This window comes from Hypanus sabinus, chromosome 5 (assembly GCF_030144855.1).
Source record: "Hypanus sabinus isolate sHypSab1 chromosome 5, sHypSab1.hap1, whole genome shotgun sequence".
NCBI classification, from domain to species: Eukaryota; Metazoa; Chordata; class Chondrichthyes; order Myliobatiformes; family Dasyatidae; genus Hypanus; species Hypanus sabinus.
This window is the reverse complement of record NC_082710.1, coordinates 110,743,670-110,759,539: the sequence shown is the minus strand read 5'-3', so window position 1 is coordinate 110,759,539 and position 15,870 is coordinate 110,743,670. Positions and strand designations below refer to the sequence as shown.

At 43.2% G+C, this 15,870-nt stretch overlaps 1 protein-coding gene across 1 annotated transcript in view; it reads left to right on the top strand.

Annotated features, from left to right (window-relative positions):
• Nucleotides 1-791: 791 nt before the first annotated feature.
• The window catches only part of epb41l5 (erythrocyte membrane protein band 4.1 like 5), a 218,943-nt gene continuing 203,864 nt past the window's right edge, over nucleotides 792-15,870 (top strand). Inside the window, exon 1 of the mRNA XM_059970330.1 lies at nucleotides 792-1,940. Within this exon, the coding sequence (XP_059826313.1) occupies nucleotides 1,761-1,940 (180 nt within the window). The 5' untranslated portion in view covers nucleotides 792-1,760. The remainder of the gene's footprint in view (nucleotides 1,941-15,870) is intronic.

Here is a 15,870-nt window from a genome sequence, read left to right as displayed (position 1 = left end):
AGATCCCCCCCATATCTTTCTGATTCTGGAAATACTGGAAGACATACAGTACTGTGCAAAAGTCTTGGGCACATACACATAGCTAGGGTACTGAAGAGTTTTGCACAGTACTGTAGTAAATTTATGTATTGCATTGTGATGTTGCCACAAAAAAAATCATGTCAGAAGTGAGTGGTGGTCAGCCTTCTTCTGATATGAGTCTCTATTGTGGACTGAGAGTGGGAGGGGGGCAAGGAGAGGGGAATTATGGTTGGGAGAAGGGACAGGGAGAGGGGAGGGAGCAGAAGGCACCAGAGAGACATTCTGTAGTGAGCAGTAAATCAATTATTTGTAATCAACTGACCTTGCCTGGTGTCTCAGGGCGGGGTGTGTTTGCACTCGTGCCAACCCCCAGCCCTGGCACTGTCTGCCACCTGTCCCACCCCTCCCATGGCACTCCACCCTCATCATTCCTTACATCCTTTGTTCCCGCCAGATTTACAAACTCATTCTCCACTCCACGTTGACAAATACAGTACTGTGCAAAAATCTTAGGTGTCATATATATATATATATACACACACATACATATATGTACATATACACATACACCTAAGGCTTTTTCATAGTATTCATAGTACTGTAGGTTTAAGGTGAGAGAGGGGAAGTTTAAAGGAGATGTGGAGTGTAGATTTTTTACCCAGAGAATGGTAGGTGTCTGGAATGGCAGTCGGGAGAACGGTTAAAGTGGGGTTTAAGAGGCACATGAACATGCAGGGAAAGAAAGGATGCGGATTATTTGCAGGTTAAATTTAATTTGGATCACGTTTGACACAGATATGGAGGGCCGAACAGTCTATCCTCTGGGGTTCCTGTGTATGTTTTAATGACTAAACAATCTGGTCATGATTGTTTAAGTGATACAGTATCCTAAGATCTTTAACAGTATTTAGGGAGAAGTTACCTCTAGTCAAATGACAATATCATACTCCCTTGGTACAGTCCAATACAAACATACATATTTGTGTTTAAATTTCTATAATGATTCTTGAACCCAGAGGATAAAGCCTGAATTTGCAAATGTCAGTATATAAAGCTAAATATTTACGAAAAGCAAAAGGGGAGGGGGGGAGGAATCTAATTATACTTTACATTACATGCAAATATTAACTTTCAAATAGATAACGATCGCCGCTCCATTACAACAGGAAAAGTTAATTGACAACTATTAATTTTTCCAGATTGAAAGCCCTAAAATGTGCCCTTGGAGAGTAAAAGCAGCGTTTCTCATCGCTATGGCCTGTCTGCTGACATCAATTCGTGAACGCTCAACCTTGTCGAATTTCAAGAGGTCTCTCAAGCGCGAAATCGATCATTAATAACGAGCCAGAGAGACCCGTGCGGCGGGTCGGGCGCGCACTTGGGACACACGTTACATATCGTCCTGCCGGCCGATCAGTTCCACTCGGGGGAACAGGAGACGGTTCACATCGTGCTTCTGAATCTCGCATCCCTAAATCCAGCAGGTTGGAAGTGTCTGACGCCATTTCCTGGGCTGTATTCACGCATGCCCAAGACCGCAGAGGGGATTTGGATAATTTCTTGCGGGACTCGCACCTCCGTTTGCCTGCAAGCTGCAATTTCAAGCCGGCTGGTGTGAGTGATCAGCCCGCCTTTCCTTACATTGTATCGGCTCCCTTGTTACCTTTCGATTAGCTTCCTTCCTCCCTGCCTGCTTCTCCCTCCAAGCGATCGGATCGCAGAGGGAGGAGGAGGCAGCGATGTTGGGCTTCTTGCGGCGGACACTCGGGCGCCGAACGGTGCGCCGATACACCGAGAGGGAGAAGCAGAGAGAGGCGCAGAGATCCGGCACTCACATCCCGGCGGCTGGCGACAGCAAGTCCATAATAACCTGCAGGGTCTCCTTACTGGACGGCAGCGATGTCAGCGTGGATTTACCGGTAGGAAAAAGTGCTTTCGTTTTTTTTTAAACCGGTGCGTTCCACTTCATTTCTACCTCCGTCACGCCAGTCTTGGTCGCGGTGCGGGTCTTCTCGATGTTAGTACACGGCTGGTTTCTGCTTTGCGAAGAGGGTGAGGTGCTGGGGCAGAAACGTGCTTAAACCTGGAGGCAAAAAGTATGTTAAAAATCTAACTATCAGAGCAAGATTGGTGGAACTCTTTCATTACGTGTGTGAACTTAAAGACAATAATTGCCGACTTCCCGACGAACTTGTGCAGGCGCTGTTCACGCCCGGTGATTAATTTCTCCAGCTTGTTCATTTTCTTTCGCGGGTCAGACTTCATGACCCAGTCTGGTGTAATCAGCGCTAAGTCTCTTTTTAAAAACTCTCATCCCGTTGAACTGAGCAAGCTTGATGCCTTTGCATTTAAAACAAAAACGGGAGTGCGTTTTACACAGAACATGGAACAGGACAGTACAGGCCCTTCGGCTCACGTTGTGCTGACCCTTTAACCTGCTCTAAAATCAGTCTAAAACTTCCCTCCCATTTAACCCTCCGCTTTACTATCACCCACGTGCCTATCTAAGAGTTAGTTCAATGCCCCTCACGTACCTGCCTCTCGCACTATGCACCCGCCAGTCTTTGTGGGGGGCGGGATTACCCCTGTAATTTCCATCGATCACCTTAAAATTCTCCCAGCTCCTATTAGCCGTGGGGATAAGTCTCTGGCCACCCACTCGATATGCCTTGTACACCTCTATCAGCTCACTTCTCACTCCCCTCTCCAAAGGGAAAAGCCTTAGCTCGCTCTACCTATCCTCTCCAATGCAGGCAGCATCCTCTGCACCCCCCCCCCCCCCACACACATCCAATGAGACCACCAGCTCTAAAAATAATACTCCCATCTCTGGTCTAGCCAGAGTTTTGTGAAGCTCCAGTTTGTCAAACTATTAGCTGTCTATCAGTCCAGCCATATCAACGTGACTGAATGGTGTAGGAGGTTTATGGAGTGGTCATTACAAGGACTAACCAGTGAATATTGAAAAGGTAATGTTATCCAGAGTATCTGCAAGGAAACTTTGAACGGGTTGAGTTGGAAACATATCCTTGTGCATCCCTGTAATGTGAAGAAGACTTCCATTTCTGTGATGTGTGCATTAATCTCAGAACATTGTGCACCTTGCGACCAACTATAAAAGTGACCGCACCAAGCAAACAGTTTGGAGGGCAAAAGGTGTTAACCTACCCAGAGCACATCTTTGGAATAGCTGGGGGCACCTGGGTTGCACCTGGGCATCAGGCACCATGCTGCCTGACCTGTGTTTCTCCCGCACTTTCTGCATTGCCGGTGTCATCTTGTAATGTGGGTTGCATGGAGAAATAGTGACCCGGGCACTGTGGTGAGCTCTCCCGCCCTTTGTACTATTCCATGGGGTCTTTTGTAATCGGCTTCGGCTTCACTCACAGAACAAAGTAGGCGTTTCTGTAGTAACACACACAAAATACTGCAGTGATTCAGCAGGTCAGGCGGCTGCCACAAAATGAACAGTCAGCACGTTAAGCTGAGACCCTTCTTCAGGACTGGAAAGGAAAGGAGAGGATGCCAGGATGGGAAGGAGGATGGCTACAGGATGACAGGTGAAGCCAGGTGTGTGGGCAAGGTAAGGGGCTGGAGAGGGTGGAGTCTGATTGAAGAGGTGAGTGGACCAGAGGAAGGAAGAGGGGACCCAGGGGACAGTAGGCAGGTGAGAAGAGCCAAGAGGCCAGAGTGCGGAATAGAAGGAGGAAAAGGAAAGGGGAGTAGAAAAAATTACTGGAAGGAGAGATGGACGTTCATGCCATCAGGCGAGGGGCTACCCAGATGGACTATGAGGTGTAGTTCCTCCACCCTGTGAGTGCCTCTTCTTGGCAGAAGAGGCCAGCGTGTCGGAACAGGAATGGGGATAGGAATTATAATGGTTAGCCATCGGGAAGTTCAGCTTTTGGCGGATGGAGCAGTGGAGTTCGACAAAACGATCCCCCAATTTACATTGGGTCTCGTCAATGTAAAGGAGGCCACATCGAGAGCACCGGACACGATAGACGACCCCGGCAGATTCTTGTTTGGGTCCCTGAATGGAGGTGAGGGAGGAGGTGAATGAGCAGGTGTAGCCTTTCTATCTCTTGCGGGGAGGGATGAATGGACGAAGAAATCACAGAAGGAGCGACCTCTGCGGAAAGCTGAGATTGAGGGGTAGGTAAAGATCTGTTTGGTGGTAGGATGCATAGACTGATGGGGTGGTAGGTAAGGACTGGAAGAACTCTATCACTGTTAGGTGATGGGAAGATGGATTGAATGCAGATGTTTCAGAAAGAGAGAGTATCTGGGTGAGGGAAACATTAATGGTGGAGCAAGGGAAGCCCTGTTCTTTGAGGTAGGAGGACATCTCTGTTGTCCTATTAAGGAAAGCCTCATCCTGGGAACAGATGCGGCAGAGAGGAGAATGCTTGTACACTTGGTAAGTCATTAATCTGGGGTCATAATGATTTGCCAAGAATACATACGTTTTGCTGGTGAAAAAGCACAGTGAACCAAGTAACAAAAATGTTAACTTTGGTCTGTGCATGAAGAATTAAACCCAAGTTCATTATAATCCTCTGGACCAAATGTTCATTTCTCTCAATAAATATGTAATTGTCATGGTACATCTACTATCCTATTGCATTGTATTCCAAGCAAAATGATAAGACTATAAGATACAGGAGTAGAAATGGGCCATTTGGCCCATTGATTCTGCTCCACTATTTCATCATGGCTGATCCATTTCCTCCTATGCCCCAGTCTCCATGTATCCCTTCATGCCCTGACTAATAAATAATCTATCGATTTCTGCCTTAAATATACCCAGTGACTTGGCCTCCACAGCTGCCTGTGGCATTGAATTCCACAGGTTCACCACTCTCTGGCTAAAGAAATTGCTCCTCATCTCCATTCTAAAAGGATGCCCCTCTATTCTGAGTCTGTGTGCATTATAGAAAACATACTCTCCACATCCACTCCATCAAGGCCTTTCAACATTTGATAGGTTTCTGTGAGATCCCACCCACCTACCCCTCATTCTTCTGAATTTCTGTGAATACAGGCACAGAGCCATCTAACACTCCTCATGTGACAAGCCTTTCAATTCTGGAATCATTTTTGTGAACTTCCTTTGAACCAGTCAAATTTCCAATGACCTTTCTCATTACTTTCTTGGTATCAGCTTTAAGTGGCCTATTTGGGGTGGCACTGTAGAGTAGAGATTAGCGTAACACTGTTACATCATCAGCAACCTGGGTTCCATCCACCTGCTGTCTGTATCGAGTTTGTATGTTTTCCCTGTGACCACATGGCATTAATGGGTCACATGGTTGTAATTGGGCAGCATGGGCTGGATGGACCGAAGGTCCAAAAAGGGAAAAAAATATATCCTTGTCACTAAATTCCCAATCAATGGCTTGGCCTACTTAAATCAAAAGTGACCGTAACTTGTTCCATTTCCTCTAAGACCTTTGCACTTGATTGGAAATAATCTCAGTATCCCAGTTTCTGGTTTAGTTTCTTGTTGTTGAATTTGCATGTTTTAATGCCATTTCTGGAAAGCAGAATCTGGTAATTGTGGCCAAAGCATTCCTTATCCAGCTAATGTTGTAGATGCATGATGACCATACTCTGAAAGTAATTTCTTGTACCTTGACGTAATTAAGTGAAAGTTTTATCCACATGTATTTGAAGATATTCATTATTCCAGTCATAGCTGACTAGTGTATCTGCTTACTGAGGAGGCTGAAGAGAACTGGACTCTGCACATCAATACTCACTTGGTACCTTGGGTGAGACAGACTTGCATTTGAGTCTGACTAAACGTCGAACATTATCTTTTGCCTCTCGCTTGGCTAAACGCTTAGTTCTTGTCAGGTGGAGAGATGTTGTCCCATCCACTCATGCTCAATGGCTTAGTGATATAATGTCCTGTTTAGACCTTGAAAAAATTAATTATTCACTTCTCAATTCAGACATAAAGTTTTATAAGGTGTGGGGACCTTTTCTGAAATACTTTCATAACTATTTAGATTAAGTTTATTTTTTTCTGTACCATAATTCCTTACTTTCAGCTTTTTTTTTCTGTAAGATTTATGGTTTCTTTTTGATGAGAATTACATTACAGTTTTGGTAGTAGGCATTATACTTTTTAAAATATGTATTTACAGCTCTGTGGGATCGAATGCTCCAATTAATTTTTTTTTGACATATTGTGATGGCTGGCTTGGAGTTTCGTAGTGGGAGGGTGGGCTAAATCATACTAACTTTGTATGATTTAATTCTTGGTGCTGTTTCCTTATTATGAATTATATATTTGATATGTTTGTTTTGCACTGTATTAATCTTCATTTTGTTGATGGTGTTTTTTTGTAGTTGTTTTGTAGAAACGCATAAAAAAAATTAATTTAAAAAAATCAGTACTCACCACCTTCTGCCGATGTGCAGTAGTGAGCATCCTAACAAACTGCATCACTGTGTGATAAGCAAACTGCACTGAGGCAGACAGGAAGGCACGACAACGGGTAGTTAAAACTGCCTGGTACATTACCAGCACCGGCTGACCCGCTGTCACGGACTTGTATGCAGACAGGTGCTGGAAGAAAGACAGAAACATCATGAAGGATCCTGCCTACCCTGTTCATGATCTGTGTCCCACTCCCATCAAGGAGCAGGTTAATCAACATCCATGCCAGGGCCACCAGACTCAAAAGAATTACTTACCCCACACATTAAGGCTAATCAATACTTTCACACCCCAAAACCACTAGTTTATAATTTGCTGTCAGTTACTGTATACACAGTCATTCCTCTGCCTGGTGTCACTTTATGGACATACACTAAGTCTATGTGTATAAGCTATCTGATGTGTTTGTATTCATTGTGTTCTTTAGGCTTATTGTGTTGGATCTGGAGTAGCAATCATTTCACTCCTCTTTACACTTGAGTACTGATAAACAGCAATTAACAATCTTTTTTTTTAAGGTTTCAATTGTATTGAATTCCCTTAAAAAATTTTCCCCAAACCCTTGAATCAGTGTTGGAATTATGTAAATCATAGCTTACAAAACAAGCATGGCAGAAATAAATATCGATATAATAACCATGTGTGTCTAATTAGATCTCTAATAATAGAAAAAACTGCCATTCAGCAATATGCTTCACCACTATTCCCCCTCCCCCAGGGTAATCTAAATATTTGCCCCACTTTTGTGTATAGCTGTCCAATCTATCAAACTGGTTGTAAGACATGCCTTCAAAAGTTGCCACTTTTGCTATTTCTGTGGCCCACTTCTGAAATGTTGGTCCCCCAAGTTCCTCCAACCTCTAAGTATAATTTGCCTTCCTACCATTATACTTGTCTGGATCCAGTTTTGAGAGTGTTTATCCCCAAGTAACCCAAGTGTGTCTCCCAAGACAAAATGTCTGGGGCAGAAAGGGAGCTGAATACCTGAAACTTCACCAATATACTTATGTATCATGATCCAAAATTCTTGAATTCTGGGACAGGATGAGAGCGCATGTACTAAGTCCCCTTTGTCCTTCTCACAGCGCCAGCATTCAGGGGTAATTTTCAACCCTAATCTATGTAACCTTGCTGTAATCTATGTAACCTTGCTGGAGTCCAATAGAAACGGTGTAGGATGTTAAACTGAATAAGGCTCGGGTCTCTTGACATTGTTTTGACATTTTTGCAAATTTTGTCCCTCTCCTTTGTGTCAAAAGTCACACTCAGATCTTTTTCCCATGCTCTTTTAAGACCCAACAGAATTTTGTCCCCAGAAATTTGTGTTAAAGCTGAATAATAAGTTGAGGCTTTGTGACCTTTACCATCTGCAGCCAGTACAGTAGACAGTATTGTAGCAACTTGTGGGGGTTGCTGAGTAGAACCAGAAGTTGTATGTAGCAAATGACGCAGTTGAAGATATCTCCAAAATTGTGACCTAGAGATGTGATACTGTTGGATTAATTGATTAAAAGATTTTAAACTATCACCATTATAAATGTCTCCCAATTTAATTATGTCTTTCCCTTGCCATTCCCTCCAGAAGAAAGGGGACTTATCAATACACAACTTTGGATCCATCCAGATACTTGAGGCTTCATTCAAATATGGATTGATTTAAATAATCTGTCTAGATTATTCTAGAACAAATGTATGCGATATAATTGGGTGAGACCTTGCCTCAGGAGGTAACTTGATAGACAGACATTGTAACGGAGGGATGGGAGGAGGAGCAGAGCACTCAATACGATATCAAGGAGGTGCTCATTCTGGAGGGAGAGACCAATGTGCTTAAGAGTAAAGGCATAGTAATAGTATATTAACTTTGGCAAACCTAAGCTCCCCCTTTCAACTGGCAATTGTAATTTGTTAAAGTTTAACCGTAGGCGTTTACCATTCCAAATAAAAGCCTTAATTATTTTATCAAATTGCTTAAAATATGTTAATGTGATTTGCGCTGGTAAGGATTGGAACAGATAATTAACCTTTGGAATGCTATTCATCTTCAAGGCATTTACTTTTCCTGACATTGACAAATACAATGATGACCATCTGTCTACATCACATGAAATTCTCTGCAATAATGGATCAGAATTTACCTTTACTAAATCCTAAATATTGTATACCCTTCTTTAGCCAATGAAATTGGCCTGGGTAAAAAGCAGATGCAGGGCAATATGCAGTCAACGGTAGCGCTTCTGATTTTATCCAATTAACCTTATAACCTGAGAATCTAGAGTAAGACTTTGTAATGTTAAAAAGACATGGTACTGACCAACTAGGGTCCGACACAAATAATAAAATATCGTCTGCATAAAGCATCAGTTTATGAACCTGTCTTCCCACAGATATCCTTACAAAGTTCTCATTCTCATTGGCTGCTGCCAGGGGCTTCAACGCCAGACAGAACAACATTGGGGAAAGTGGGCAACCCTGTCGGGTACCCCTTCTGAGAGAGAAGTAAGGTGAAATGTAACCACTAGTTTGAACTGCTGCTTCAGGGTTATTATATAGCACCATTTTTAAAAAATGGGTGCAAATCCAAAAAATTGAAGAATCTTAAACAGATAGCCCCATTCCACCCAATCAAATGCTTTTTCAGCATTGAGTGAGATAGCTGCTGTAGGTGACTGATTATCGGCCACCGACCACATAATATTCACAAGACGCCTGATGTTATCAGATATCTGCGGCAATCTTGAATCATCTGAACCTTCAGAATTTTTTTCTGTGATCTTGTACTCTTTCATATGGCAGCATAACTAGTCTCAGTCCAGTTGGCCCTCCTTATCCGTAAGGGATTGGTTCCAGGACCCCTCGCGGATACCAAAATTCATGGATGCTCAAGTCCCGTATTCAACCTGTCTCAATGCGGTGGACCTTAGGACCCAGTGGAACCCCAGACCTTATTTAACCTGTCTCAGTTCAAGTGGACATTAGGGCCTGGTGTCAGAGCTCTGAATCCACAGTGTTTCTCTTCACGAAAATGATCATGATTGAAAATGAAGTGGAAATAATAAAGTGATCAGAAAGAGGTGAAACGGCATCAGTCATTGGAAAAGCGTTAGGCTACGTCAGTCAACGATTGGAACAATTTTAAAGCATAAAGTGAGAAAGGCCCTGCCCCGATGAAAGCTACAATTATTACTAAGCAACACAGTGGTTTAATTTTTGGGTTTTTGATCCTCCACATCAGCCCGGCACAGTGGAGAGCACACTCGGTAGTGATCTGTCACTAGATCGAACTCAGGAACGTCCGTTCCCGAGCCGGGTGCTGAAACATACGTTCTTAAGTGTTTTATATGCATAGAAAGGTAAAATATATACTAGACGAAGACAAACGTTTGACTGACGTTAAATAATACCGGATGTACCTGTTTCAACTTACTTAGTAGGAGGACTTATGATTTTTTTTTCAATCCCCATCCATGATAACCCAAGCACATCCTCCCATATACTTTATGAGTGCCTATGCCTCCTTTGGTAGAGACATATCCCCACCTGCACCCAAAGAATATCTAAAAAAAAGTTCAGAACAAAGGCAATACAGTGAGGTAGTGTTCATGAACAATTCAGAAATCTCATGGTGGAGTGGAAAATGCTGTTCCTAGAATGTTAAATTGATGCATTTATTGAGATCACTACATTTACTGCTTGGTTACAATTATTGCAATAAGTTGGCAATTAGTTTTTGCTTACCATTTATTGATGCACAATAAGTTTGCATTGGTGTAGTAAATTTGAAAGTTGGCTCAGTGACTTGCTGGTAGCTAATCAGATTAACACTTCATACATATGAATGTTTACCAATTAGTTACATTCTAAAGGTTCAAAGGTTCATTTATTGTCTAAGTGTGTATGCAGTATACAGCTCTGAGATTCGTCTTCTCCAGATAGCCAGAAAACCAAGAACAAGTCAGTTTGGAAAGAAACAGCAGAACCCATCCCCCTGCAGAAAAAGGATGGCACCATGATCACCAAACTCCCAAACCCACCTCCCCCCCCCACAAAAAACTCAGCTAGAACTTTGGCCCCCAAATTCTCCCCCCCATACAAAAAAAAACTGACAAAAATGCAACAGGAACATCAGTTCCCAAACCCACCCTCCCCCGCACGAAACGCTAAAAGAACATCAGCTCCCAAACCCTCCACCTGCATGAAACGCAAAAAGAACATTGACCCCCCCCCACACACCGCACAAAAAAACTTAACAAAAACACAGCAGGAACATCAACCCCAAATCCCCCACTCCCCACACAAAAAAAAGACAATACAAAAGAATGGGTAACAACACAGAATATTAAAAACTATTCAGTCTGAACAAGTCTACAGTCCAAATCCATTATCACAGAACCTCAGTAACATTCTCTGACATTGTCAAAAGAGGGATACTGCTGGACTGCAGAGGCCTACCCTCTGGGAACAGTGATAGGCTACACAGGCTCCTTCTCCGGCAGCAGAGAGATCCCATCAGCAAGCAAAAGGCAGGTAGTTGGCGCTGACCCCTTGCTTGTCTTCCACATTCATCTTGATGTTTTAATCTTCCTTGTTGCTTTAGTCGGCTTTAATTGGCAAAATGGAGTGTAACATTGGTTTGTACCCTGCCTCGTCGTTTCTTTACCTTGAGGCTGTGCTTGCTTTCCAGAATCTTCTCAGAGACGGCAAAGATCTGGATCACTCAGTTGATTACCAAACTGCGAATCGCAGGTTATAACAGTTCCCGAAACACAGTTAAGATGAAAAAACAGAAGTAAAGGAAGTGAAGTAAACGGTTTCATGGTCTAACCAGAAGATGTTGACCCAGGGAGTGTTGTGCGCTGGTGCCAGCTTGACCCAAAACATGCACACTACGCAAAGACTGTGGTCATCTGTCGCTTTGTCTGTGGCTTAAAGTTGTACCACCTTGAGTCTGGTATTGGAACCTGGTCCCATTGAAGCCTAGCCTGTCAGAAGATTGCGGGTTCATGCCTGACTGTAGGATTAGAGCACATAGCATCCAGACTATTGAAAGGGAGTAGAGAAAATTTGCAAGGATGCTGCCAGGGCTTGAGGTCCTGATTTATGTGAAAGGTTGAATAGGTCTTGGCTCCCCAGAATGTAAGAGAATGAGGGGAGATGTGATATAGGCATAAAAAGTTATGAGGGGTATAGATAGGGTTGTCTGTTAATTTTGACAATGACAATAGGAGCCTGTGAGGGTAAGCTTTTAAAGTGGAAAAGCCGTTGCACTGGGGCAGTTCCACTCTCTCTACCTCAGAAGCCCTATTACAATGGTACAAGTGATCGTCATGACTAGAGAACTCCTCGGTTGCAGTGGGTGGACATGATGTCTCTGTGCCCAGCCATTCCTTTCACGTTCTATGGACCACTAGACTATCTTTCTGGGCGTTGGATCTCCCTGGTGATCTTATCCTATCTCACTGGTTTTTGAAGCAAACTGCCTACCCTCACCCGGTTTAGCCTGCCTGTTGAAGTGGTACACCGGGGTGTGGCTGCTGGGATAGGGTAAATGCAAACAGGCTTTTTCCACTGACTACAACTGGAGGTCATGGGTGAAAGGTGAAATGGTTAAGGGGAACATGAGGGGAAATTTCACTCAGAGGGTGGTGGAACAGGTTACCAGTGTAAGTGGTTGTCATGGATTCAATTTCATTGTTTAAGAGAAATTTGGACAAACGTATGATGGGAGGGGTATGGAGGGCTATGACCCAGGTACTGGTCAATAGGACAGGGCAGATTAATAGTTCATCATGGACTAGATGGGCTGAAGGGCCTGTTTTTGTGCAGATGTGTTCATTGACTATAATTACTCTGCAGCTTGAGATATTGGATGAGGGAAACTGAGGTTTTATCTCCTGCTTCAGCTCGCTCTAACACAAACTAATCCCATGGCAATGTTTGAAGGGGAATTACGCTGATCAGTATTCAGCCTTCAGTCAGCATCACTGAAACTGGCAGGTTTCCCCTATTACCTTGTGCTTCTTTCCCCCCCAGCCCCCGCCTTTTAAATCTACCCCTCAGCTTTTTCTCTGTAGCCCCGCCGAAGGGTTTCAGCCTGAAACGTCGACTGTACTCTTTTCCTAGATGCTTGCCTGGCCCTGCTGAGTTCCTCAAGCATTTTGTGTGCGTTGCTCGGATTTTCAGCATCTGCAGATTTTCTCTTGTTTGTAACTCGATACTTATCTCGGTTATTGCAATTGTGGACTCTTGGCTGGGTTCATGTCTGCTGTTGGGTCATAATGACTTGTTTGTACCGTGGTACTGTGTTTGTACTGTAAGACTCTACATCCAGGGTCAACTTCATTCACCACATGCATGTACATGGAGTAGGAATTTGCTGTGGTGTGTTGGCATGGCAGGCTATAAAAATCAACAGCATTGAATAATGGTAAAGAATAACAGATTGTATATAAAATAATGTTAGAGGTCAAAGTGTGGATATGGAATAAACTGTGCATAAATACTAGCTTGCATTTACAATGTAAACAGCATTATATCTCTGAACTGACTACAACTACTTTAAGGGGCTCTGTAGCTCATGTTCTCAGTGTTTATTTATTTATGATTTTGTATTTGTAGTTTGTCTTTTTTTGCACATTGGTTGTTGGTCTCTGTGCAGTTTGTAATTGATCCTATTGTATTTCTTCTACTGTGAATGCCTGCATGAAATTACTGCACTTTGACAATTTGTTTTGAACTTTGCAAAGTGGGCTGGTGACTGGGGTAATAGACAGAGGGAGGGGGCAGGGCTAATGAGAATGGTAGGGTCAGATGAGCTGCCTGAGGGAAGGAATTTTTTTTAAGATGGTGTGAAGTTTTGTTTTAATAGCCCTGCAACACTTTACAGAAGAAAGCTTTTAGTAAAGGCAGCTTGCAGGGTGGGCAGAGTGTGTTCCCTTCCTAAGAATGTTCTCACTAATACGTGATAAGGCGGCTGGAATGTCTCTGTATTTCTGCTCATTGTTGATGTTATCATTCTGCCATTGAGATTCATACGTGGCTGGTCACTGCTTTCAGTTTCTCTAATTTTCCATTCAGTTTATTTCTTTCTAGCCATATGATTTCATTATTACTTAATTATTTTTAAAATTTCCACAGTTTTTCTTTTGGTTGGTTGTCAGTCTTTGTAGATTTTTGTTGATTCTACTGCATTTCCTTGTTCTACTGTAAACGTCTGCAGGAACACGAAACTCAAGCTAGTATACGGTGACATGAGTCAAAGAAAATATGTCACCATTTACAACCCTGAGATTCATATTCTTGTGGACATTCACAGTAAATATAAAGAAACACAGTAAAATCGGTGAAAAACTACACACAAAGACTGACAACCAACCAAAGTGCAAAAGTCAACAAATTGTGCAAATATAAAAAAAAGCAGTAAATATTGAGAACATGAGATAAAGAGTCCTTGAAAGTGAGTCCATAGGTTGTGGGAACAGTTCAGTGTAGGGGTGAGTGAAGTTGAATACTTTGGTAATAAATTTTCTTTGAGCTTTGATATTATTTTGGGCAGATGTGAAGTTCTGTGCTTGAAGATACAATTGCAAAGTGGCCCCATGCAGAAGTGTTGCGGAACCCTTTCAGTAGCATTCTGTCAGATCTTTATAAATCACCAGTCACTACCTTCCACCACTCTAAATGCCTGCTCCCTGTGTTTTTCAGTACCAGCCCTTCCTAGATTTCTAGTAGTGCGTTTAGTCTGGCCCCTTACAGGAAGGATGCGGAGGCCATGGTGAAGGTGCGGACATGGGTTACAGCTTGACAAACAAGGTTCTTTCTCTGAGGCAGCAGGTGGCTGAGATCTGATAGAGGTTTATAAGATTCTGAGAAACATAGATCGAATAGATAGCTAGTTTCTTTATCCCAGGATTGAAATATTTACAGGGCATGCATTTAAGATGAGAAGTTCAAAGGAGAAGTGTGTGGAAAGTTTTTTGTGGAGGATGGTGGCTCTCTGGAATGCGCTATCTGAGGTGGTGGAGACAAACACAATGCAGGCATTCGAGAGACTCTTGGACACATGAATAGGAGGGTACGGACATTGTGTAGAAGTAAGAAATTAATTTACTGGGCATTTGATTACAATTTGAATTAGATTGACTCAAGATTATGGGCCGACGGGCCTGTTCCTGTGCTGTAATGTTCTGTGTCTTACTTTTCAAAGACCCATGACACCTTATATTAACTCAGGTATGCTCCTTTGGGGAAGCTGGTATGTTTATTTATTACTGTTCAATGTACAGTGATGACCCTGTTCCCCATGTCTTCCATATAGAGCGTATTGTTGTAGTACAAGGGAAAACAGTAACACAATGTAGAATACAGAAATCCACAGCCTAACTACTGCCACGATGAGGCCACTCTCAGGTTGGAGGAGCAAAACTCCATCTTCCATCTGGGTAGCCTCCAACCTGGTGGCATGTACATCAATTTCTTTTAACTTCTGGTAATTCCTTCCCCATGCCCCTTCTTTATTTTTCCATTCCCCATTCTGGCTCCCTCTTACTCCTTTTCTCTGCACCTGCCCATTACCTCCCTCTGGTGCCCCTTCTTCCCTTTCTTCCATGAGCTCTCCTATCAGATTCCTCCTTTTACCTCTTCCACCTATCACCTCCCAGCTTCTTACTTCATCCCCCTTTCCTTCCCCACCCACCTGGCTTCACCAGCCATCTGCCATCTTGTACCCCGTTCCCTCTACCCACCCTTTTATTCTGTCTTCTTCCCTCATCCTTTCCAGTCCTGAAGAAGGGCTTTGGCCCAAAACATCGACTGTTTATTCCTCTTCGTAGATGCTGCCCGACCTGCAGAGTTCCTCCGGTGTTGTGTGTGTTGCTATAGCTTAAAGTGTTACGGTTACAGAGAACACTGCAGGCAAGGTGCAAGGCCATAATGAGGTAAACTGTCAGCGCAAGAGTCCACCTCATTGCACGAGGAGCTATTTAGTAGTATTTTACTGTGGGATAGAAGCTCTACTTGAGCCTAATGGTAGGTACTTCCAGTAGTTTGGGTCACCTGCCCGATTTAGTTGGGGGGAGGTGTGGGAGGGGAGAAGAGATGATATCTGGGGTAGGTGGGGCTTTTGCTTTTTCCCAATGCAGTGAGAAGTGTGGACAGTCAATGGAGAGGAGGCTGGTTTTTGCGATGTGCTGAGCTGTGACCACAACTCTGCCGTTACTTGTCACAGGCAGGACAGTTGCCACGACGAGCTGTGATGCATCCAGATTAAACTAGATAGGCATATCGTTAACCCACGTAAGCTACATTTTATGATTTCTCTCTCAGTTGCTCTACAATTATTTCTGTTAATGATATTTCACCTGTGGTGGTATCATACTCATGGGTCTATGTTGATCTTTTAT